This window comes from Henckelia pumila, chromosome 4 (genome assembly GCF_033568475.1).
Source record: "Henckelia pumila isolate YLH828 chromosome 4, ASM3356847v2, whole genome shotgun sequence".
Classification (NCBI taxonomy): Eukaryota; Viridiplantae; Streptophyta; class Magnoliopsida; order Lamiales; family Gesneriaceae; genus Henckelia; species Henckelia pumila.
In genome coordinates, this window is record NC_133123.1 from 192,199,876 (window position 1) to 192,227,192 (window position 27,317).

At 36.5% G+C, this 27,317-nt stretch overlaps 2 protein-coding genes across 2 annotated transcripts; both read right to left on the reverse strand.

The window, feature by feature from the left end:
- Positions 1-11,888: 11,888 nt before the first annotated feature.
- Positions 11,889-14,378, reverse strand: LOC140865523 (soluble inorganic pyrophosphatase 6, chloroplastic). The gene is made up of 6 exons (XM_073270188.1): positions 14,042-14,378; positions 13,323-13,483; positions 12,918-13,018; positions 12,603-12,784; positions 12,315-12,413; positions 11,889-12,212 (listed from the first exon to the last, which is right to left on the reverse strand). The coding sequence occupies exons 1-6, from the start codon at positions 14,285-14,287 to the stop codon at positions 12,120-12,122; spliced, it is 882 nt and encodes a 293-aa protein (XP_073126289.1). The 5' UTR covers positions 14,288-14,378; the 3' UTR covers positions 11,889-12,119.
- Positions 14,379-22,292: 7,914 nt separating this feature from the next.
- LOC140865426 (transcription factor bHLH18-like) lies at positions 22,293-24,577 on the reverse strand. Its single transcript, XM_073270070.1, has 5 exons — positions 24,477-24,577; positions 24,330-24,375; positions 23,757-24,242; positions 23,272-23,685; positions 22,293-23,022 (listed from the first exon to the last, which is right to left on the reverse strand). Exons 2-5 carry the CDS (start codon positions 24,369-24,371, stop codon positions 22,948-22,950), a joined length of 1,017 nt encoding a protein of 338 aa, XP_073126171.1. The 5' UTR covers positions 24,372-24,375; positions 24,477-24,577; the 3' UTR covers positions 22,293-22,947.
- Between the last annotated feature and the right edge of the window lie 2,740 nt (positions 24,578-27,317).

Sequence of the window (27,317 nt, forward strand, 5' to 3'; positions counted from 1 at the left end):
AGAATCTTGTCATGTCTTCCTCCAGCTTAAAATCAATAAACAAAAACCCGGGTCGCAGGAATTTGACAGTGTAAGGCCCTATAGACCCTACACCCGCAAAAGCTTGTAAAGTTCGCTCCTTGGTAGACCATCCACCCGAGAATTTTCCGATCAAAGCAAATGGATATGTCTTCTCCATCGCGGAAATCTCTTCTTCCGAGAAAAAAATCCCTAGCTTATTTTTGTATAGGACCATCGGCTTGCATTGGATCACTCCATCGCCGCCTTCTATAAAACTTTTCCGAGACGTTCTTGGTGAAGAGGCCAAGAACGCAGCTGCATAGGACGTTTTACCCCTATCCGGTTGTTCTAGATCGGTCGGCGAGCCATCACCATCGTCAAGGGAGCGATTAGGGTATCGCTCGTTCATGGTAATCTTAAAACTGATAAATAGGGGATTTTTATTTTTGAAATTAACTACTAAAAATTTTAAAATACTTTAAATTCAATTTTATCACTAACATGCAAGATTGAGAATATGAAAAATAGTAAATTAACAAGCCTTGGTATCGGTCGACTACACCGTTGAAGTTATTCACTCGATCATCGACTCACTAAAAATAATTAACTCTCATTTAATATTTGTAGTGACCCTGCATGGTATCACCTACTAACTGGCAACTAATAGCATGCATTAAACTTAATACAGCAAAATAACTTAACAGAGTAAAACGTGCGGAAACATAACCATAATTTACATATCAGCTTAGTAATAAAATCCAGGCTTAAATCTGTAGTGATACAACCATATCAAAATTCTTAAAATTAAACATTATACAGCTATATCGAACTGCTGCATAAAACAAAACTCCTCAAGGCTCCTGCTCCCTAGTCCTGCCTTAAACTACCAGCTCCATCCATCCTGCGACCTGCCCCAGGGAATAGGGTGTCCAAGATAACAACTAGGACGTGAGCGCTAACGCCCAGTACATAGACATGAGTAAACATATGTATATAATGCATGCAACATTATGACTGGTAAAGGGTAGGTTCATCCAAAAAGTCATGCTCAGTACCGGTGCCACATGAGTACTGCCACCGCATGGATCAACATCTGGGTGCAACCACACTCGTCTAGTACACCAGAGTAGACAGACATAAATTCCCCCGCCGCCGCGGTACCCTCAGTGATAGACTATCGAGTATAGAGCTGAGCGGCTCTATAGTCAGGTATAACAAGGTATAGACTCAACGTGTATATGCACATGACATATGAATATGGAAAACGGTAAATCATATATCATGCCATATAATAATGCCAAATAAATGCAACATATAAATATGTATACTCGTTGGCAATCTCAGTCAATGTGTACGTACTTAACACCGAAGTCTGAATAAGCTGGAAAAAGACAACCCCTAGCTGTCCTAGGTCAACTCCCGACCTGACCTGGTCTCAAGCTTGACCCGAACTGGTCTCTTGGTCCAACCCCGAGCTCTTTCTTCCCGAGCTATTCCTTCCCGAGCTATTCCTTCCTGAATTCCCGAACTAATCTTTCCCGAGCTAAGATATGAAGTGAGATGGAAGTGATGTGAAAAATAACTGAATCCCCAGCTCCTATTTATAGACAAATATTTGGGGTGATCGGGATTCTTGAGCTGACGTCGAGACGTCCGAGCTCCTATAAGCACGCCACGTATCAGATGCTTGAGCTGAGTCACTACCATTATTGACAGCTCATGCTTAGGCGCCAACTATCATTCATGCAAGCGTCCACACACCCACCTGCCTGCCTGTCCTGGAGGGTTCAGGCTTCCCTAATAGCAGTTCGGGATTCCTTAATAGCAAGTCGGAATTCTCTAGCAGCTTTTCAAACTTCCTTAGTAACGAAATTCCCTAACAGACTAACAGCAGAATTCCCTAGCCATAGAATCCCTAGCTGTATAATCCCTTGCAGCAAATTCCCTAGCTGCTCATGTTTCCCTAGCTGCTCATATTCCCTAGCTGCTCATGTTTTCCTAGCTGCTCATATTCCCTAGCTGCTCATGTTTCCCTAGCTGCTTATATTCCCTAGCTGTAGTTCAGCAGCTCAACAGTTCAGCAGTTTAGACTGGACCCTTAATCATGATTATCATATTATTATCTTAAAATAAAATCTGGGTTACTACATTCTCCCCACCTTTAGATATTTCGTCCGCGAAATAAAATCTAAAGATAAATTAAGATAACAATATGAAACAGAAAACCATGTCTTATTACAACAAACGGTAATTACACTGATACATGGTAATCAAAAGTATAAAGCAAACAACTCAGGATATTCCGCTTGCATACGACTCTCCGTTTCCCAAGTTGCTTCTTCAACGCCTCGGCGCTGCCACTGTACCATCACAAGTGGTATAGTCTTGTTCCAAAAATTTTCTCCTTCCTGTCTAGGATACGGATTGGTCGTTCAACAAAAGACAAATCTGGCTCTAGCTGAATATCAATAGATTGAATCACATGAGATTCATCAGCTATGTACTGTCGAAGTAACGACACATGAAAACATTATGTATACTGGAAAGAGATGGTGGTAATGCCAGACGATATGCAACATCTCCGATCTTTTCCAGTATCTAGAAAGGCCCAATGAAACGAGGAGACAACTTGCTTTTCACACCAAATCTCATCACCTTCCTGAAAGGTGATACTCGTAAGAACACATATTCACCAGGCTCAAACTGAAGTGGCCGACGGCGAATATTAGCATAACTGGCTTGCCGATCTTGAGCAGCTTTGATCCTATGTTTGATCAAATCTACCTTGTCTACAATCTGCTGCACCAATTCAGGACCCTCGACTTGTCGTTCCCCGACTTCATCCCAGAATAACGGAGTACGACACCGTCGACCGTACAATGCCTCAAAAGGTGCCATATCAATACTACGATGATAACTGTTATTGTAGGCAAATTCGATCAAAGATAATTGATCCTGCCAAGATAAGCCAAAGTCCATGACAGACGAACGTAGCATATCCTCCAACGTACGAATCGTCCGCTCTGCCTGCCCGTCAGTCTCCGGATGATATGCAGTACTCAAACTCAGAGTGGTACCCAACGCCTGCTGAAAACTACCCCAAAAACGTGAGGTAAATCGCGGATCTCTATCACTAACTATGCTCACTGGAATCCCATGCAATCGCACTATCTCCTGGATATATAAGCGTGCCATGCGATCATAAGAATACTCCCGGTTGTAAGGAATGAAATGTGCTGATTTCGTCAAACGGTCAACGACAACCCAGATAGCATCACACTGACGTGAAGTCATAGGCAAGTGGGTGACAAAATCCATAGTCACGTGCTCCCACTTCCATTCGGGAATCTCAAGATTCTGCAGTAATCCACCTGGTCATCGATGTTCAGCCTTGAGCTGTTGACAAACCAAACATCTAGAAATAAACTGATAAACACTTCGCTTCATCTCTTTCCACCAGAATCTAGTTCGCAAGTCCTTGTACATTTTCATGCTACCAGGATGAACAGATAATCGACTCCTGTGAGCTTGAGATAGAATATCATTCCTGAGCTCCGCAACATTAGGTACAACCACTCGATTAGATAGGCACAATAAACCATCTGCCTGAAAATGGAATCCAGATGTATTAACTCCATTGGCCAGACGTGCCAAACGCTGAGTCTTAACATCAGATATCTGAGCATCTCTGATCCGAGAATACAATGCTGGCTCAGATAGAATAGTATACAAACGAATCTCATTTCTCCCTTTCTTGTGCTTGAGCGTAAAACTCAATGAACAGCACTCTTGAATCATATGAGATATTTCATTAGTCTGAAGTGCAGAAAGTCTCACCTGCCGACTCAAGGCATCAGCAGTAAGATTGGCAGAACCTGGATGATATTTGATTTCACAATCATAATCCTTCAGAAGATCCATCCAGCGTCTCTGTCGCATATTCAACTCCGCCTGAGTGAATAAATACTTCAAACTCTTGTGATCCGTAAATATCTCAAATTTCTCGCCATAAAGATAATGCCTCCAAATCTTGAGCGCAAATACAATGGCGGCCAACTCGAGATCATGCACTGGATAGTTAGTCTCATGCGTCTTCAACTGTCGGGAAGCATAGGCAATAACATGTCTACGCTGTGTCAGAACACATCCTAACCCCTAACCAAAGGCATCAGTATAGACAACATAACCTCCTGATCCAGAAGGTAGAGCTAGCACAGGTGCAGTAGTAAGACGTCTACGTAGCTCGTGAAATGACTCCTCACAATCCGAGGACCAAATGAAGATAAAATCTTTCTGAGTAAGCTGAGTCAAAGGCCTGGCCAACTGTGAAAAATTCTCGATGAACCGACGGTAATATCCCGCTAGACCCAAGAAACTACGAATCTCAGCAACCGTCATCGGACGAGACCAGTTCAGCACTGCCTCTATCTTACTAGGATCAACAGATATTCCTTCACTAGAAATCACATGACCAAGAAACACTACCCGATCAAGACAAAATTCACACTTGCTCAATTTCGCATACAACTGCTTATCTCGTAACGTCTGCAATACAATTCTCAGATGTTGTGCATGCTCATCCTTGTCATGAGAATAGACAAGAATATCATCAATGAAGACGATGACAAATCTATCCAGATATTCCCGAAATATCTGATTCATCAGATTCATGAAGACTGCCGGTGCATTCGTCAAACCGAATGGCATTACCAGAAATTCATAATGCCCATATCTGGTCCTAAAAGCAGTCGTAGAAATATCTGAGTCTCATACCCGCATCTGGTGGTATCCCGATCTCAGATCTATCTTAGAATAGACAAAAGTACCCTGTAGTTGATCGAACAGATCATCAATCCGCGGTAAATGATACTTATTCTTGATGGTGACACGATTCAACTGCCTGTAATCAATACACAGTCGCATCGATCCATCCTTCTTCTTGACAAATAACACAGGTGCTCCCCACGGAAAAACACTCGGACGAATATATCCCTTATCAAGCAGATCCTGTAACTGCTGTTTCAATTCCCTCATCTCTGACGGTGCCAGACTATAAGGTGCTCGGAATATAGGTGTAGTTCATGGTACTAGATCAATACCAAATTCAACCTCTCGAACCGGAGGAAAACCAGGAATCTCATCAGGGAATACGTCAGGAAACTCGCTGACAACCGGTAGCTGATCAATACCCGGACTACTCGCGGACATATCAACTGCATAGATGAGGTAGCCCACCCCCACCTAACTCCAAGACATGACATGCCTTCAGAGCCGAAACAAGTGGCGTCGGAGGTCGCGCACCCTCACCATAAAAATACCAGCTATCACCCTCAACAGGATGAAACTGTATCAGACGCTGATAACAATCCACAGTAGCGTGATACAAAGTCAGCATATCTATTTCCAAAATACAGTCAAAATATTCCATCGCTAATATCATCAAATTAGCCGCTAACACATTACCCTCAAACTCCAGAAGGCAACTCATCACTAGACGCTTAGTTACTATCTCTTGCTCCAACGGAGTAGATACAACTAAATCCATATCTAATGATATATAAGGTAATCTATGTCTCTTAACAAAGCGACTAGAAATAAAGGAATGCGATGCTCCAGTATCAATTAATACAAGTGCAAGAATACCACATAACAAAAAGGTACCTGCCAACATGCGATCGCTTCCCTCAGTAGCCTGCTCCTGAGACTGAGCAAACACCTGCCCTTGAGTTTGGGGACGATAACCAGAAGAACTCTGTGGTGCTGGATGCTGACGTGGAACAATAGAATCCTGAGATCCAACCTGTGATCCCGATCCACTAGCAAAACCCATGCGCTGAGGACAATCTCTCCGTAGATGTCCCTGCTGCCCACAAATATAACAAGCCTCAGTAGCCCTCCGACATGAAGCTGAAGGATGTTTCCCCCCACAGTGGCTACAAAACTCCTCCTTCTTTTTCTTCTTTCCAAAACGAAATGTACCTCGTGAACCACGAGAACCAGATGAAGTACTAGGTGTAGAAGAAGACGTAGGTACAGATTGCACAACAGATTGAGCTCGAGGCTCAAAAGATCCACTAGGCTGTCCTGGCATCATCAACTGTGCCCGCCTGTTTCTAGTCTCCACAAGACGGCAACGGTTCACAAAAGTCTCAAAAGATACCGGGTCATCACAGACGACAACCTGAGAGTAGATATCCTGATTCAATCCTTGCATAAAGATATCATATTTTGATGCATCACTGTTACTGATATGAGGACTGAAAGGTAGCAGATCAAGAAATCGTTGCTGATATTGATCAATAGTCATTGATCCTTGCCTCAAATTAAGCAACTCCATAGATCATGCTTGGCGAACAGCCGGAGGAAAATACAATTTCTGGAACTCCCGACAGAAATCCCCCCAAATCACCTGTCCTCTCTCAGTACGTACATGAGCAGCCTTGGCATCCCACCAAAAATGTGTTCGATCCTCTAGAACGAATTCTAGAACTTCCAGCTTCTGATCCTCAGTACAATCGAAAGCACGAAAATTACTCTCGAGTTTAGACATCCAACTCCTCGCCTGTTCAGGATTCTCGCCTCCCACCAAGGGTTTTGGTCCTACCTGCATGAACTTATTAATAGTATAGCGATGTCTACCCTCATGAGGACGATGTCGATCATCCTGATGATGATGGCGACGATGATGATGACCACCTCCCTGGCCAACACTACCGTGACTCTTGTCAGCCATATCCTGAAAAAAATTACACATTAAAATCCCAATGCGCAAGAATTACTAGACTAAATCCCAAGTACTAATCCCAAAATCTATGCATGCTCTGATACCAAAAATGTAGTGACCCTGCATGGTATCACCTACTAACTGGCAACTAATAGCATGCATTAAACTTAATACAGCAAAATAACTTAACAGAGTAAAACGTGCGGAAACATAACCATAATTTACATATCAGCTTAGTAATAAAATCCAGGCTTAAATCTGTAGTGATACAACCATATCGAAATTCTTAAAAGTAAACATTATACAGCTATATCGAATCCTGCTGCATAAAAAAAAAACTCCTCAAGGCTCCTGCTCCCTAGTCCTGCCTTGAACTACCAGCTCCGTCCATCCTGCGACCTGCCCCAGGGAATAGGGTGTCCAAGATAACAACTAGGACGTGAGCGCTAACGCCCAGTACATAGACATGAGTAAACATATATATATAATGCATGCAACATGATGACTGGTAAAGGGTCATCCGAAAAGTCATGCTCAGTACCGGCGCCACATGAGTGCTGCCACCGCACGGATCAACCTCTGGGTGCAACCACACTCGTCTAGTACACCAGAGTAGACAGACATAAATGCCCCCGCCGTCGCGGTACCCTCAGTGATAGACTATCGAGTATAGAGCTGAGCGGCTCTATAGTCAGGTATAACAAGGTATAGGCTCAACGTGTATATGCACATGACATATGAATATGGAAAACGGTAAATCATATATCATGCCATATAATAATTCCAAATAAATGCAACATATAAACATGTATACTCGCTGGCAATCTCAGTCAATGTATACGTACTTAACACCGAAGTCTGAATAAGCTGGAAAAAGACAACCCCTAGCTGTCCTAGGTCAACTCCCGACCTGACCTGGTCTCAAGCTTGACCCGAACTGGTCTCTTGGTCCGACTCCGAGCTCTTCCTTCCCGAGCTATTCCTTCCCGAATTCCCGAACTACTCTTTCCCGAGCTAAGATATGAAGTGAGATGGAAGTGATGTGAAAAATAACTGAATCCCCAGCTCCTATTTATAGACAAATATTTGGGGTGATCGGGATTCTTGAGCTGACGTCGAGACGTCCGAGCTCCTATAAGCACGCCACGTATCAGATGCTTGAGCTGAGTCACTACCATTATTGACAGCTCATGCTTAGGCGCCAACTGTCATTCATGCAAGCGTCCACACACCTGCCTGCCTGTCCTGGAGGGTTCGGGCTTCCCTAATAGCAGTTCGGGATTCCTTAATAGCAGGTCGGAATTCCCTAGCAGCTTTTCAAACTTCCTTAGTAACGAAATTCCCTAACAGACTAACAGCAGAATTCCCTAGCCGTAGAATCCCTAGCTGTATAATCCCTAGCAGCAAATTCCCTAGCTGCTCATGTTTCCCTAGCTGCTCATGTTTCCCTAGCTGCTCACATTCCCTAGCTGTAGTTCAGCAGCTCAACAGTTCAGCAGTTTAGACTGGACCCTTAATCATGATTATCATATTATTATCTTAAAATGAAATCTGGGTTACTACAATATTCATCATTGAAAATTTAATTCCTATCTCACCTTAATTTTAGTTAATTAGACACAAGCATTCTAGAATAACTCTTACCAATAAATCAACCAAGATACAAGCGATCAAGATTTAAATCTATGGTAGCATTCAAACTAGTGAGACTGATGAATCTAGACAACACATACACAAACAGATGTATTTAATCTACTCAATTATTGTTCCTAAGAATCAATAAATTCACAAGAGAAAAATATTAATCATAGTTGCTTCACAAATTAGATGGATCAAACAATTACGGATTTGATTTCTAATTAAGCAGTAGATTATATGAAAAAATTATCATGTGATCATGCCAATAATTAAACACACAACCATATCAATCGATTCCAAACAATTCTTGATACTCAAATAAAAATTAAACAATGAAAATTCAAATCTCACAAACAAATAAATTCAAGGGCTTGTCTTCCTCAACCAAGAATAAAACTTAGCCACACATACTCATGAAAATCCTAAGAAAATTCCAAAAGAAAAGAAGAAATCTGAGAAAATTACAAAAAAAAAAAAAAAAACTAGCCGCCAAGAGTTCTTGGTGTCAAAATCTTTCAAGTCTGATTACAAAGTAAGTAAAATTCGGAATAAAAGCCTAATTAAATACTAGAGTCCTTCAAAAACAAATTTCCTTTTTTAACAGATTTTTTTCCGAAAATTGCATCGCTATCGATCGGTAAAAACATACCGATCAAGCGAGCATAACTATGAGCCAAATCTTCGTCTTTTCTTCTTTTTCCCGCTCGATCGGTGTAAACATGCAGATCGAGCGAGCATAACTCTGTCTCGCATTCACCACCTCTCTCGCTTGATCGATAGAAACTTACGGATCGAACGAGCGTCATTCTGATCTAATTCTCCAGCAAAATGCTATGTCCTACACAATAAACCCGGGAGCATGTAATGTAGACACGATATATGAAATATGAACAAAAACTTAATTAAAACAAATGAATGCATGCAAAAATGATAATTAAATGATTTTAAATATGCAACAAAAACACTACTATCAAATTCCCCCACACTTAAACCTTGAGCATACATTTATTTGAAAACATATATGAGAGGAAAATCGATACCTTTCAATATATAAGCAAGGTGTGCATATGATATACGTGTGTCCACCTCCTCTGGATAAAAAGTCCACCTAGGCATAAGGAGGCCTAGCTCGGGCTCGATGGAGGAGGCTTACCTCGGCACCTCGGCGCCTCGGCCTTAATGAGGCCTAGCTCGGGCTCGGAAGGGCAAGAGGGGGTGGGTTGGACTTGGGGAGAAGATTGTCTGGATTGGGTTTCGGGAGAAGGGGAGGATGGAGTCGGGAGTAGGAATTGGAAGAGGTGTGATGTTAGGGGAGATTTTGTTTCCTTGAGAAAAGGATAATATCTTGGAAGATAAGACAGAATCTTAGATAATAAGGAAATACTATCTGATATTGCGGGAAAGATAATATTTCTTATCGGAAAAACTCTCTCATCGTCTCTTATAAATATCAGGTTTGATGTATTATTATTCATTCACTTTCATATACATTCATATATTCTACTTGAGTTTCTTGGCCATTAAGCCCTATTCTGACTTAGGCATCAGAGTGACCACGCAAAAAACTCTTCCGGCACCCATTCACGAGTTGTCTAGTACTGTGTGCAGGAGGGTGAACAGGTGGACAGTAAAGATACTTGAGGAGAACGCGTTATCAAAGAAAGTTTTCACGTCTACCACGACATTTTCATGTGATAACAGCATAGTTAAAAATTTGAAAACATGGAGATGTGTGTGCTCAAAATTTGAAAATAAATCATTTTTTCATAAAGATTTTAGCAATATCTAAATTTCAAACAGTAAATGTAATTTACCCAAATTAAAAATCCACGTCTAACTTATGAATTCCGTATACAATTATCAGCCCATTAATGACGATTTATAAATTATTATCCACTTAATGCAAAAAGAATAAATAAAACTATTAATTTTCACTATAATAATTGAAATAATCCGATTTTAAAAATTATTCATATTGGTTTAAAAGAAAATTATTCATATTAATTAAAAAAAAAATTACAACATTATCCCTGAAATTCGTAAATTTTAACATAGATTCTGAATCATTAAATCGATTGATTTAACTCCAAAAAAATATGATACAATAAAATAAATGGATGTAAATTATTTGACCGGAAAAACTACTGTAGTCGTAGTCCCTCGTAGGGTTAAGTCGATGTCTGGCGTGGCGGATTTTGATTATTTAAAATTAATGGATCCCACATAGGACCCACTAATTTTAACCAATCATGGGGTTACACGTCACCCGCAGGGTACTACCCTGCGAGTGGCATGAACAAAACCGTCTCGGTTAAGTCGATGTCACCCACAAGGTAGTGCCCTGTGGGTGGCGTGGCGGATTTTATATTAAACTGTCTCGTAGATGTTCAGGTAGATGGATTATATATTAAAATAAATTTTAGTAAACATATAACTCAGATAACAGTATATAAAAATAATATTATATTTATGATTCAAAATTCAAATACAGGCTTTGATATATATTTTTACATGATTTCTTGGTCAACATAAAATTATTTTAATTCTATATTTTCCAGCGTGCTGCCTTTCGATGGGTTTTCCCACTGAAATGCAATAAAACAGGGCCCACAGTTTGTTCTTTCCGAGAGAAAATCTTATGTTACAAATTGGTGTAACATTGTCTGTTACATCAATCATTTCTTGACAAGTATGTGTTATTCCATTACATGAAAGTTCAATTTCTCTCTCTACGAAACACATAGCAAGAAGCGATTGATGTAACATATATTTTTTGTAACATCAATTTGTAACAGAAAATTTCTTTCCGTTCTTTACCCCTATACTCCTATACTCGTGCTTCCATAAATAAGGCCCCCTACCATTTCAAGAAAAATTGTAATTTTTTTGGCTCAAAAACCATTTTCTTGAATAATAACAGACAAAGAGATGGCCCCAACTGCAGCTATGCTCATACTAAGCTGGCACACCAGACCGATGCCGCAGGCATCATCAGCGTCTCAGGCTTCGTCGTCTGAGCCCTTTCTCTTGGTGAAACTTTCCTTAGCAAAATGTGTTTCACGTTGCAGTTCCATTTTCAAAACAAGATCAAAAGAAAAGGAGTCCCTTGTTGACCCTTATCCCTCAAGAAAGGTTAATGATCAACCTGTGGAATAATAGAGGATGGGCCAAAAATGGCACTCACAATGGCCTGATTATGTATTATCTAGGGGTGAATAGTTTCTTCTTCTGTGATCTTTATATTGATGAACAGAACTAATTTTTCATGTCTTCTATGTTCCATTCATTAACTCACTGATATTATATTTGCTGTCTCTCACATGAGACATAACAAAATTCAAGCCAAAAACTCTCGCATTTCCTGCTCAGTTACAGTGTCAAAAGTTCTCTAGCAATGACTTCAATGCTCCACTCATTGACTTCATACAGCTCGAATGAGCAAGTGAGAGTGGGAATCCACTTGGTTTAGGTAGTGTTTGGGAGAACTTCTGGGAAGTCCCAAACACTACCTTAGAGGCGCATAAAATACATGATACTTGCATGATTTCTTAAAGCAGAATCCCTTCATTGACCAGCCTTTTGCCGGCCAGCACATTCGAACAAGTGTGAAACAATGTGTTTCGAAAAAACATAAACCTCAATCAATCCAGCATAATAATACACAGAATTCGTTTGATCTCGGCAGATAAATAACAGGATGCCAACAAGAGACTTTCGGTGTCTGTAGAAAATCAAGGGCTCAAGCTCAATATGTACCTCACGCAAGTGAAAGTTCACCAGCTGGGATTGATCTTTTCACAAGTTTAGCCCAAGACTCGTTGGTTTCGGTGATAATTTTAAGAGCAAAATCCTGTATCAATGATAAAACGAGATTTAATAAACCATCAGGGCAACACAGAAAAGAAGCCAAAAGAAAAACAGAAATATCTCTGACCAGTGTTCGACTTAATACCTTATTTGCAGGCTTGTTGCCAAGTCCGAACTTGTTGGCGGGTTTTCCATCAGGAATCTTGTAGTCTCTGAACCAGTCCCTGATTGCTGTGAGAGTTCCCTATGTAATTCATATGAACCGGTGAAAAACAGAAAACTCAAGAATTTAAATACGTCATAATCTATCATCATATAGAGGATGCAAAAGTTCATGATAAAGCAAATGACGCAAGCATATAGTCACGAAAAAATTTGTAGGTGCTAGGATTAAGTAGGTAGTTTCGCACAAAAGAGTGTTCATTTTGCATACCGGAAAATGCTTTTCAACATCATCGACATCGTTAACAAGTGAAGCTTTAGGATCATCCAATGAAATTGCAACAATTTTCCAGTCAAGTTCACCCTCATCAATCATAGCCAAAGCAGCCAGGGGCTTCACTTTCAACACTTGCCCGATTTTCGCCCGGCTTTGCCCTATCTCAACAACATCAACTACAAGAAAATTGCCACTAATTGTTTAGCTAGCTTGCTTGCTTTATTTCTGATTTTCCATCTTCTCGTGATATATTAAAAGAGGTTTAATTGAAGAAGGAAAGCTATGAAGTTGAAAAGGACGATATGATACCGGGATCATTGTCTCCAAATGCCCCCTCAACCTCAACATTTGCAAATGAAGGATCTTCCCATGTTTGTGGAAGCAATCCGTAGTTCCAATTAATATTGTAACTGCGAAAATGTAAGATGGACGGCTCAGTAGGCTCAATGACACATATAAAAATTAAGGCACAATACAAATATCACGTTTATATCTCCTCGCTCTCTTCTCCGCATTTTCATTTGCACTACTTAATAATATGTATTACATTTAAGGGAAAATGAATCAGACAACTATATTTAGCTTCTTGTTTGACAAAAGAAATTAAAAGCTCGAGTTCCATATAAAGAGAGCCCTTCATTTCTTTGAAGGGGCAATGCATAAAATACATCAAGGAAAAGCACGCGACAATATCAAGTGATGAAACACTCTTACGGGTAATATCGAAGTTTCCCCTTCTTAGTATCTTGCTTGATGGGAGTAAACACCTCATCGGTAGCAACCTCCATCTTTGCGCTTGATTCTTTTGGAATCTCAACAATGTAATTAAACACGCCATCGCCCAAATGTAGCGGAATATCATGCCAAGGGGAAATCTACATGCCAAATAAACACGATGGTATCCACCAGCTTAATAACATTAATCCACATATTAGCAAGAACTGTATGCTTAAGCTAGAATCGCTGGAATCTCAAATAGAGAAAAGAAACATAAGCACACATTTTCCTGACACTTGGCTTCCATTACTGACTTGATCTTGGTCTTTATCGTAGGGAAATTCGTTTTATTTTTTGATCGGCAAATTTTTTTCCCTTCTTCGCAAAATATCTATGTAACATGAAGAGAAGCACTGCTATGAAAATAATATGTTTTATGGAAAAAAAAAATGTCAGCTTTAAATCCAAAATATATCATCTACCCAACAGTCTCAAATTCAATCCCGAATCAAATTTCACAAATCCCAGCTCCAAACAGAACAGAAATCAGCACAAATCACACTATTCAACCGCATCATCAAAATTAAAACCCACCAAGACTCCATCTTTTCAATCAAAGTCAAACGATCAAACTCCGAAACAGCATCCAATAAGCAATCAATCATCCTAAAATAAAGAAAAACACACTGCAACAAACTCCCACATTTTTTTTTTACCTTTTTCCCAGAATTGTCGACGAAGAAAACACGGTAATCAAGGGTTTCGGGCTTGCCCTCTTCCTTGGTTTGAAACTGCGGATTGAAAATAGCATTGCAAGTAAATAATCTCCTTTTCAGCGTGGCCAATCTGCTGTTGCTGAAACAAAGTCTTAGGCTTTGAGGATTTCCCTTGAGAGGTACTCTGGACAGAAGGGAGGCATTCACAGTACTGCTTGCTGACGCAACAACTCTGGCGGCCGCCATTTTTGCTTGCTGAGAGAGCTTTTGCGTGGTGTTTCACAATGTGAACCACACAGACTTTAAATGGTGACGGCTGCTTGGAGTTGGTGTTGGTGGGGGTCTTGTGATTATTATAATTAATTTCTCCTTTTCAATATTTTATATTTATTATATGTTGTGTTTGTGTTTATTATTTTTGAAAGCATAATTAATTTTGTTACTTTTGTTGAATATGCTGGGATCCATATTATTATTATTATTATTATTATTGTTATTGTTATTATTATTATTATTATAAGCATATTAATAAATAATTTTGAAGACTCGGGGTGGTCCCATAATGTTTTATTCATAGTTTGTCAAGTTTTATTAAAATTTAAAATATTTTTCTTCTCCCCCTCCCTTCTCTTTTCAAAATACATATTAGGGCAGGTATATAGTGTTCGAAAGGGGCGATGCAGCTCGGATGTCGAAGGTGAGTTCGAAAACTCCAAACTTACGATCGAAATTTTCGAAGTCCCTTAGTCACAGGGTATGTGTTTTGATTGGTGATTCGATGGATGACAGAGCAGAAGCTTCGAACCCAGAGATCAGAAGCTCTAAACTCCATCGGCAGCAGTGATTTGTCCAATTAGGGACAATTGTTCGGTGGACAGTGATTGGAAGCTCCGAAGAGCATTCGGAACGTCCAAACTAGCGATTAGAAGGTTCAATCGTGGTCTATAAATATGGGCCGAATTCCTAATAGTTAGTGTTGCATTATGATTTGGCATGAGATGCATGATATTACTATTCATGATTCATATGCGGCGTTGGCATATCGTGTTAACTTGTGTATTCTTTTGAGATAGCCTGTTGTTTCTCGGATCGCTCAGCCCTAGGGTTTTTTTGTACGATCGGATACCGTGTGACACTCACTCTATCGACGGAGCAGCGTGTGCTATTTTACCCAAGACGGTAATGGTCCAAGATCGAGATTCAGTATATGTGACACCCACTGTATCTTCGTAGCAGCGTGCGCGTGCTGGTGGGGCCTATGCTTCTAGCATGATATATATTCCAAATCTTGATCCTAGTGTATTAGAGCATTCATTATTTCATACTGCATGCATCATTTAGACTTGTGTACTCGTACTTTGCGTTCTGGGCATCAGCGCTCATGTCTCTGCTTTTATCTCGGACATCTCATTCGATGGGACAGGTTTGCAGGTGGACCAAGAGCGAGATCAGTGTTGATTAGTGACCAGGGCTTGGTAGCAAGGGTAACAAGAGGTTTCTAGTTAAGACTTGATTTGGTATTTATCTATTCGATTGAGTTGTATTATTATTATTTTTTATTAGGTTCTCGTGTTTTACCGATTGTATTCTGTCGGGTTGTTAGATGGTTTAAGTTTCCCGTTGTATCGTCGATTATGATTTTTTGTTTAAGCTTTAATTGCATTCTTGAGTCTATGTTAGTAGGTGATTCCGAGACGGGTCACTACACAAAAACTTTTACTAGACAATCTCATTCGTCTGAGACAGATCTCCTATTTGATCTAACACATAAAGAATTTTATTTTTATGTTAAAAATATAAATTTTCATTTTAAATATAAGTTTGATCAACCTGTGATGGTTATACTAATATTATTACAACTATAATTTACATAGTTTTAATATGGTGAATACTGAATAGCCATCGTGGACACCGACTAAAGTGATGTTATGTGCATCCAATAAGTAGACGTCATCTCCCCTTCTTGACTGGTATGTCCACAATTGTTTTTCATCATATCAAACTTCTTAATTTACACGACATACTATACGAACATAGATTTGAGCATGGGCGGACCCAGAAAATTTTTTCATGGGGACGCAATTAAGAGCGGAGCCACGTGTTGCTCCGTCGGATAGTAGCTTAAGTGATCACTTTGTTTTCTCTATTTTTTATACATTAAATTTAGTTCATTTTGTCAATATATGTGTTAAAAATTTTTAGAATAAAAAGATACAAGTTAAACACATTAAAAAAATTGAGATATCAAAAAAATACAATTCAGGCAATATAAAAATCTAAGTATGTTCAACGATGCAATTCATTAAAAAAAATCACCAATACATAATTTATATCATTAAATGACAAGCAGAAAATTTAAAATAGTATCATCAATACGTAATAATTTATTATATTATTTGATAAGTCCCTAAATAATTTTATTTTTCAATATATAACACAAATATGAATTAAAATTGATATGTCTTATATTATATTTTATTAAATAAATAATAAAAATATATAATAAAAAAAATTTATGAAAAATTGAGGAGGGGTCTGTGCCCCTCCTGGACCCTATATGGGTCCGCCCATAGATTTGAGATATTAGCAAATTAATAACTAGAGATATTCAAACAAAATCTTAAAAAATAGTCGGGGTAAACCTACAAATAATTTGGTTTTGTATTAGATTAGTATTTTTTTTGTTACTTTTTTTATTTTTCTTTTTTTTTTTTACACAAATTAAAACTCCTTTGATTCTGTTTTATGGGTCAATTTTGTGACTCGTGAAATAATAATATTATTTTTTATGTCAAAAGTTTTAATTTTGATTGTAGATATGAATCTAATTGACTTGTTTATATCTCACAGATATAAATGCATGAGATACTCATTCTAAAAAAAAAAATAGTATAAAAAAATATCATCGGTGTTGCCCAAATATATTTTTTGGATTCAATTTTAAATTCACTGATCTTCAACCCAATAATTTGAGATCTCCCATAATTCCAAATCTTTCTATCAAATTACACTAGGATGGATTTGGATTAAGACATTTGAAATCTATGTATTTTTATTGTTTAGATCACTTAAACAAAGAAATTCAAACCAATATTCAAATCCATAAATATGAATGGGTTCTAAAAGATTTAAGTTATTTAACAATAAAAATAAATTCGAAATCACGTCTTTCAAATGACTCAATCCAAAACAATATTTAACAACTTATAACTCATAAACTACAATTTTTCTATGTTTTTCACCCACTGTGCTTGACCTTGTGCCCACCATAAGGTGACACTCAACTATTAGATGTGATGAATTGTGCATCCAATTATATAGTCCACGTTTTTTTTTGTTTGTCCCAAATATATAGTCATATATCATATTTAGAAATATTTTTTATACTACTTTACTAATATATTCATATTAACTACACCTTGAAAATTGTGTAATCATTTTTTAATACATTAAATAAGAATAAAATAAAAAGTTTGTATAAATTTGTTTTCCCAATGAGTTTTCTTAATTTGTGTGGAAAAAAAAAGTAGAACTATTTAATCGAAAATTAACATGTATGTAACTGATCACTTATAACATAATATCTCGTAAATCCCGGTGGTGAGTCTACAATTTAAGCAAGTAAAAAAAAAGTAATTAATAAAAAATTAAATTAGTTAAAGGACAACTTACAATAATGGAAATTAATTGTGAGAGGTATTTTCATTTTTTGATACTAGTGACTTGCAATAATATATATATATATATATAAAGTAATATTTACACTCTAATTTTTGTTAAGTACACTCCATTTTTTATTTTTATTGTATATATTGACAATGATACACTTTCATTTATAATTCTGTTTTGAGTAAATTTATTAATGATTATCTTAAATCATAAAATAAGTCCCTTAAAACATCCTTACTTTTGGTTTTTTTTGTTATTGTTTTTTTTTTTACCGATTTGTTACTTTTTTTAATTTTAATATTTTTCTTATTTTGAGTTTTTACACGGCTGGTCCTGACGTATTTTCAACTGGGTTCTATCGAAATTTTTGGGAAATCATTAAAGTTGATGTCATAGCTGCAGTGAGTGATTTTTTTATCTGGTACCCCTCTTCCCCGAGTTATCATTGTCACCTCTATTGTTTTGATTCCTAAAAGTGCAGATTCACAGAGGTGGTCGGATTTCAAACCGATTAGCTTATGTAATGTCAGTAACAAAATCATTACTAAGTTAATCTCGTCTCGGTTGAATCAGTTACTGGCAAAAAATATTTCTCCTTCCCAGAGTGGATTTGTAGCTGAGAGAGTTATTTCGGATAATATTCTTCTTGCTCAAGAGATGGTCAATCACTTGAATTATCAATCGAGGAGGGAGGGGGGAACATTATCATGAAATTGGATATGATAGAGTCCAGTGGGATTCTCTTCGTCAGATGTTGCGGGCTTTTGGTTTCTCATAGGAGGACTGCCAAATTATTCTCAGGTGTGTAAATAACTGTTGGTTCTCTGTTATAATCAACGGTTCTCTCTCGGGCTTCTTTCATTCGGACAGAGGGATCAGGAAAGGAGACTCGATTTATCCATCTCTTTTTGTGATTGCTGCTGAATATTTGTCTCGGGGTTTGGATCTTTTATTTGATCGGCATAAGAGGCTCAACTACAGCAGGGTTCGGCCATTCAGGTTATCTCATTTGGCCTATGAGGATGATCTTATTCTGTTTTAGAATGGCTCTACTCCTGGGATTAAAATTATTCGAGACTTCTTATTTCATTATGAGCAGTGCTTCGGTCAACTCATTAGTAATGCAAAGAGTGTTATTATCACTGCCAGCAATTGTTCGTCTCAGAGAAAAGGGAAGTATTATGCTATCACTGGTTTTGTAGAGGGATATCTTCCTGTTAGGTACTTGGACTCTCCTCTTTCCTAGGTCCGAGGAAGAGTTCTTATTTCTCTCATATTATTGCCAGTGCTACCAAGAAGCTTCAAGGATGGGATTCAAAGATTTTGTCTTTTGGTAGCCGGCTGGTGCTTATCAAAAGTGTCCTCTGTTTTGTGCCTATTTATCTTTTCCAGGTGTTGCAACCTCTTGGAACAGTTCTTCACATCTTCGAGATGTTATGTGCGAATTTTCTATGGGGCTCGAAGGAGGGGTCCAAGAAAATTCATTGGATTGCTTGGGAGAAAATCTGTCTCCTCATTTCGGAAGGTGGCTTGGGTATTCGTAGACTCAAGGATTAGGTGACGTCATTCTCTATGAAACTTTGGGTGCGGTTCCGATCTGTGGATTCTCTTTGGTGCAGGTTCTTGCGGATTCGTTATTGCAGATTTGATCCTTCATCGACAGTTCAGCTCAAGCATAATATATCTCCTTCGTGGCGGAGGATGATGAAGATTATACATAGAGCCGAACAGGGGATTGGTTGGGAATTGGAGAAGGGCATATTAGTTTCTGGTTTGACTCTTGGCTCCCGAATGGGCCGCTTACTTATATGATTCCTATCCAGGGACAACCTTCAAGGCTAGTTGATTGGTTTCTGGATAATCGGAAATGGAATATTGCTCGGTTTCTCTTGGTGGTACCTCCTGGCGTTGCACACCAAATCATGGAGGTGCCGATTCATCCTGTTTCGAAGGATATAGTTATTTGGAAACCTGCTCCTAATGGTATATTTTATGTTAAATATGCTTGGGAGTTGATTCGTCATCGACATACAGAAATCGGTTGGTTAAAGGATTGTTGGTCTAAGTTGTTTAAGCCGTCTATTTCTATTTTCTGTTGGAGGTGGTTCTTTAAGAGGATTCACGTGGATGATATTTTAAAGGCGAGAGGGATTGCAATGGCTTCGGTTTTCCAATGTTGTCGCAACCAAGAATCCTTTGATCATCTATTTTTTGAGTGTATACCGCTGTTGGAGTCTGGCAATTTTTTGCCCGGATCTTTCGAGTTCAGAACTTCCAGTTCTTTGCGAATTGGAAGGTTTCTACTGATTGGAGTAGAGGTGGCCATGTCAGGGAAGTAATTATGTTCCTAATTATATGGTTTTTCTGGAAGGCGAGAAATGAACATAAGCATAAGGGAATCCGAATCCACTCGGCCAGGATTATATTGCATATTAATTAAATGAGTTTATTTTATCTATTGGCCGTGCAGGTGTATTGAGGTCTAAACACTGGACTGGATTTGAGGAGATTGCTAAATCTATGGGGCTCATGAACTATACTGTTTCTCAAGCTACTACTATTCGGACAGTTCGTTGGTTGACCCCCGAAACCGGCTATTTCAAACTAAATACATATGGGTGTTCGAAAATTGGAGGGGAGTCTGGCATCGGTGACATTATCAGAGATCACGTTGGGCAGCCGGTTCTAGCATTCCATGACTCTGTTGGGGTTGGTTCAAATACGAGAGAAGAGTTACTTTCTTTTCTTTTTCTTTTTTTTTTTCATCTTTTTGTTTTTGGTTTTCAGTTTCATATTTCTTTTACTCTTTTATCAAAATATTAATTTTTTTTTATATTTTAGCCTTTTATATGTATATATATCTATTTTTTTTTCTTTTTTTTTTTGGACCTTTTGGTTTCCCTTTTTGTTATCTTACGCATTTTGTTTCTCTTTTTCCAATTGTTAGATTTGTTTGTTTTAGAGATGGATTCTTACCGTTCATTTTTTAAAAAACAATTTGTGAAAGGGAGGGGAAAACTTTAATATACAAAGTTCGATTTTCTTGAAGTTAACTGAACCGAATTGAAATCAGTTACTTCTGTCAATAACTGAATTAATCGATTTGCTTTTAAAAATAATAAAAATTTATAAAATTGAAAATTGAATATGATATTTTATCATGAAAAAACACGTTCTGGTTAAAAAAAATTAAAATCCAATGTGTAATATTTATATAAAACATTCAACAAATATTTTAAATAATATGTAAAGCCTAATAAAAAAATTAAATATTTAATTATGTATAATTAACTGAATTTTTTTTTACGAAAATCGAAAAGCGAACCAAATTAATTGATTTAACCGAAAATTTGTAAAACTAAAACCGAATTTCCGAATTAACTGAACTGAATTTTCAAATTCATTCAATTCTGTCGATTAATTCGTTTTAACCTATATAAATCATATAACGCTCACCATAATTTTCTTGAAGCCATGAATTTCCGATGTTGATCGATTTTTTTTAAGTATAATGATGTTAGTTCAAATGAAAGCGCACAACATGTGAAATATTTATTTATTTTTTCATACTAACATTTATAAATTGGTGCATTATAATATAATATAAATCATAAGAAAAAAATGATATAAGAAAAATTGACAAAATAAAAAGTAGATTTTTTTTTAAAAAAATAAGAATTAGAATGTATAATAAAAAAGGCAAAAAAAGAAACAAAAAAAAAAATCAAAGAATTAAAATATATAAAAAAATTCAAAAAAAAAAGAGAACAAACTTGTGTTGTGGGGGCAAACAATTAGGGGTGTCAAAATTGAACCCAATTCGTCAACCCGATACGAGTCGACCCGAAAAATATCGGGTTAGGATTGAAAGTTTTTGAGTTTGGGTCGAATCGGGTTGACCCGAAAGCTAATCCGAAAAAATTAATCGGATTTGGGTTGGGTTTGGGTCAAGCCAGGTTGACCCGAGGTGACCCAAATTATTTTTAATTATTATTTTATATTAAATTATGAAAGATATTTGCTACATTTTTATGTGTTGTATGTTTGAAAAAAATTTATTATATATTGATATAATAGATTTTCGTCATTTAATGTTTATTTTACAATTCTGATGTTTTAAAATAATTTTTTATTTTTTATACTAAGTATAATTTATATTTTTTACAACTACACTTTTAAATTTTAACTATATATAAGCTTGATTTTGTTATTATGTGTTTAATTAAATATTATTATTATTATTGTGTTTTTTGAACTTTAATTTAATTATTTTTAAAAAATATTTAAAAAATAAAAAAATAAATGGGTTGGTTCGGATTGGTTGTTTTCGGGTCGAGAGATTTTTTAAAAATATTTTCTTCAATCCGACACACCCGAATCGACACCCTTACTGTGCGAATTGAACGCCCACAGTAGGGGATCCATTCCGAAACACACATATGGTGTCATCATTTCAAATTCACTAATATAATTTCTTCAACTTCTATAGATGCAATGATATGATTATATAATCTTAAATCATTTCTTCAAATATTCCCTAACTCAAATCCAAGTACACAACCTTAGAGATGTGATGAATTACCGTTAAAGTACAAAACCTCATAACCCTTAAAAAAAAAGTAAATTAGATCAATATTAAAAGTACATAACAAAGTAAAATAAATTTTATTAAAAAAAAAAACTAAAAACAAAGGATTCTTTGTACCAAATGAACATAACAAAGAGAAAAAAAGAGGCCTAGAAGAAACCATTCTTGAAGGCATCTAAAACATATACCAATTACAACCCAACTTTCTGCTACAAATCTGGCATAGTACCATCCACCAAAAACAAAAATCCCAACCTCCCATGAAAAACAAGATCACACTTTGATGAAGTACGAGATAGGTAGGTTCATTTTACGACAGAAGGGTAAGCTATAACATGGCTTCAACCATGTAAAAAGAGTGGGAAAAAACCCTTCTTCAAAATGTACCCCATAGCAAAACAAGATTCGGCCGAGGAGCTAGGTCATTCAATGGTGGAGGATTCGCAAGCTTCATAGCTAGAAAATCAGCGAAACAAACACTAATTAAGACACGCACGTACGTAGGGCATTCTACGCTCCACCAGGCGGACAGCCCATTAATTACCCGTGGTATAAGTTACACCCGGTGAAGCATAGAATCTGTAAATAAAAAGCTACGGTTATTGATTAATTATGAGATCTCCAATTAAGAAAGATTAAGGGTGGATCTTCAGAGGAATGTCTCGATGGCACTGCATAGATTCTTCACTAGTTCCTTCATGGTCATGCTGAATTCTTCATCCTTCTGCATATGTTATAAGTTAATTTATGTCAGGTAGATCATATATATTGAGACAGATCCGAAAATCTCAATGGAACAATAGATGATATTATATCATGTTTTCTGTTAGGCTACTTGGACGGCGATGAATATGATTTGCGACGAGTGAGTAAGGTCTGAGATGAGATGAGGTTGGGGAGACAAGCCGGCCTCAGGCCGAGTCTCCAATAAATATGTTTATGATCATCAACAAGAAATATATATATATAGTACCTGGGCAAGTAGTGTGATATCGAGAGCAGAATCTCCAAAGGACATCACACTGCTGTTAACAACTGATAAATGGAGCTTCTCGATCTCAGACACCGTCTTTTCGAGCAACCCTTTCTTTTTCTCGCAGTGAATGCTGATCAAGACATCCTTGTCGCAAAATCTGACCTTAATATCTGGGAGTGATTCAGTAATCATAGGACCACTCGAGAATCTTTCATCTGAGCTGGTAGAAATATTGTCATCAGTACTAGTAGTAGTAGTACTGCTGCTGTCTGTATAGTGCACGTATTTCTTCACGTAAACCACAGATTCAAAGGGTGGTTTCTTCTTCTCTTTCTCCTCCAGATACTTGACCTTTTCTTGCAGTTGTTTCATGTACTTGATAGCGTCTCCAAGAACAGAAGCCTTGTCCATCTGTAATTACAAAAAAATTATATTAAATACCACCATGTTTGAATGATATTGGTATGAAACTAATTAAAGACCTTTTTCAATCCAGGGACAAGAGCAGACAAAGCTATGAATCTTTGGCTGAGCTTCTCCCTCCGTCTCCTCTCGGCTAAAATATGATCTTGTGCCTGAGCCACCCTCGTGTTACTTTTACCAACTAATTGACAAGCAGGTTTCATCACATAATTCTTGTTCTCCGATGAATTAGATTGAGAGACAACAGATTCGGTGCTGGGAAGATTCAGAATACTGAAAGCTGGAGACATTGTCTCCTCTTTAGGCCTCAGTACATGTACATCATTAATATTTGGAGTAGTACTACTCCATATTGGACTACTCGTCTTGAGCTGTTTCAACGGTCTGTTGGCCACAGATTTGAGGTCCGGTAAGGGCGGTAGAAAGTAAGGCTCATGCATATCTTCATGACAAAACGCAGAAGCCATCGGCATGGAACCGAGTTGATCTTCCAGTGAATAATTAACCGGCCATTGCTGGAAGCAATTAAGATGATCATCCATTCCCTATAAATGGTAAAATAAAAATAAAAATTAAGTGTGTCTGAAAAATCAACTTCAAGGAAACATGAATGATCTGTAATAATATGTTACCAATTCAGCCAAGCTTCTGAAACTTGAAATCTCCATTGACATCAACCTGCAGGATGAAAGGACAAAATATGTTAAAAGTTTGAATGAAAAGGGGAAAAAAATATATATTAACGAGGTTGAAAATTATGTGTGAAAAAAAGGGCTCACTTTTCTCCTCAAAAAAAAGTCCTTGCAATAAAGGAGCGAGCGAGGTTGCTCTAAACTTATTGGTCCAACAAATAGGGTCAGCTACTTATATAGCAATGAAGAGACTTAATAATCATGTTTTTTATATTACAACCTCAAGTTTTATTACAAAAGCTCACACGTATAAAAAAAAAAAAAAAAGTCGTGTTTAGATTAGAATATTTTTCAACATTTTAATTAATTCTCAGTTGCTGCAAGCTGATGTGAACTGGCCCCTCTGGACATTTGAACATCTCTTTCATCATTAATATGAACATGTTGTTTGGTATAAAATATGTTGGTGGGCAGCTAATTGGTTGGCTTAATTTGAAATTAATTTAGACTTTTTTGGGCGTTGAAATTTTGAGGTTGCATATTATGGAAAAAATATGTACCGACCTTAACTTTAACCAGGTGTGAGTTAATCTTTTTGCTAGCTCCTAGGTCAACCTGCAGTAGCTTTCTCTGTTTCCAATTATACATTAATTATATTTATTCACCATTTTTATATTATTCCCATTACCACATTTTGGGAGGTTTTGATGAGACAGTCTCATATTAATTAGTTGCCGACTTTTACTTTTCGAGCCATTACATTCTTCATTGTTCAACCATCTGGAACAATTGGATAATACCGTCAAATAACAAATTACCATTAATTACAATCAATCTCAAAAATTCTTATGAAATCATCTAAAAAATCTACAAAAATATTATTTTTTATGTCAAAAACTGTTCTCATACCACTTACAAAAGACCTTGAAATACTCTTTCTATGCCATATAAACGAATTTTCCAGTTCAAATTGGAAAATTTGTCATTATCATCGCCGTCTGAAGTACAGTCATAAACGAGTGAATACAATTAAATTAATACATTTTTTGTCCCTACCAAAGATCCTAATCTTGTGAAATTATATTTAATACCCCCTTCTCTACGCATTATTTTCTTGGTAGTGATGACATTTTCTAGAATTTCTTCTCGATCTTCAATGATTCTATCAAAATAGAATAATCATTCACTATCGATTATTTTATAATTTATTATACACCCCCATGAGTACTGTGAGATACTATGTTGACAAATCTTATAATAATAATAAAAAAAAATTCTATGAAACGATCTCACAATTCAATTTTGAAAATGATCTCATCTTATTCATCTCGATTCATGAAAAAACCTATACTTTTTATGCCAAAAGATCGTCTGAGAACTACTATCATAAATGATCATGGTCATAAAAAATGTGAATTGTAAAGATAAACATACGACGACTCACAAAAGGATGCATGGAAGGAGACGATTTCACAGCGAATGACGGAGCCAGAAATTTTAATCTACCTGGGCTAGAATTTTAAGCCCTCCAATGCTTTAATTTTTTGAATTGAGCTATCCGAACTAAGATCAAATTACATTAATCCAAAATTTTTCAAAATTAATATATAAAAAATTTCAAAAAAAATTTGTGCCCGGGTGGCAGCATATGTAGCTCCGCCCTTGTTCACAGCTGATCAATTTCGGAAACACTTCTATTATTCACTCTGGCTCATAAAAAAATTATATATTTTTATGTCAAAATAATAATTTTTAATATGAATCGAGTAAATCCGTTTTATGAAACCGTCTGAGAACTACTCTTTCATAAATGATTACTGTCGATAAAAAAATGTGAAGGGTAAGATATATGAACATAAAAGGATGCATGGAAACTTACCTTCGTGTGATTTATATTCTTTAAAGGGTACATCACCCCACGTATTATGTTTCAACGATCTTAGTTATCGAATTTAAGTGTGTATAAATAGGGCTAGCGGGTCGCATTTATATATAAACAAAATCTTTATATTTTTGTGTATATCGACTGGACACACGAGTTTCTTTTATATCTGATGGGCAGATAACAACAATTAGATAAGATATATAGATATTCCATTCAAAGTACTGTTCTTAGATGCGTGCTTATGAAATTAGGATATTTATCTAAAAATGATATTTTTTGTTATTTTCAAATTATAGATTTTTACATATTTTTTTAATTAAGAGTACTTGATTATCTAAAAAATTTAAAATATAAATAAAGATATATATCACTGAATTTTAAATTATAGATAAAATAAGATTGAAACTTAAAAAGAAATATTACGGAAATTAATGTAATTTTATTATCAGATTCATCAAATTAATTAAGAATCGGTTATTAAGAGGGTAGATTCTTAACTACATACTAGCATCCCTTGCACGCGATGCGTGGATATACATAAATTTTTTTATATTAATTAATTTTCATGTTATTTTTAGAACTCACATTATAATTATATATTCAAAAGTTTAAGAGTGATAACTATCTAATGTAAAAATTTAAAAATATAAAAAAAATAACGAGTGTCATTTTGGTAAATAAAATAATATCTAATGACTAAAAAACAGACGAGACCATATAAAATGACTAATTTTTTTAATAATTTTGGTTTTGTTGCTAATTAATTTAGGATATAACTGTAATTTTATTTCAAACTTCACCAATTAATTAAAAGTTAGTTACTTAAAAGATCTCTACTATATTAATATAGAAAAATAGAAAGATATAGTAAGATGGTACGTAAGATAACTAGTATGATATAATTTTGAGAGAGGTATAATTTGAAAATATACAATCCTTTTATTCATATATAGGCTTTTTTCATTGTTTATTGTAAATAAAATTTTGAATTTTGAAAATAAAGCATTTTAAGATCAAACGCTTATCACCAGACCAAAAGCTATATATGTTGGAAAAATGTTGAATAAATTGTTGGAATAAAATGACATAAAATGGGCTTGAAT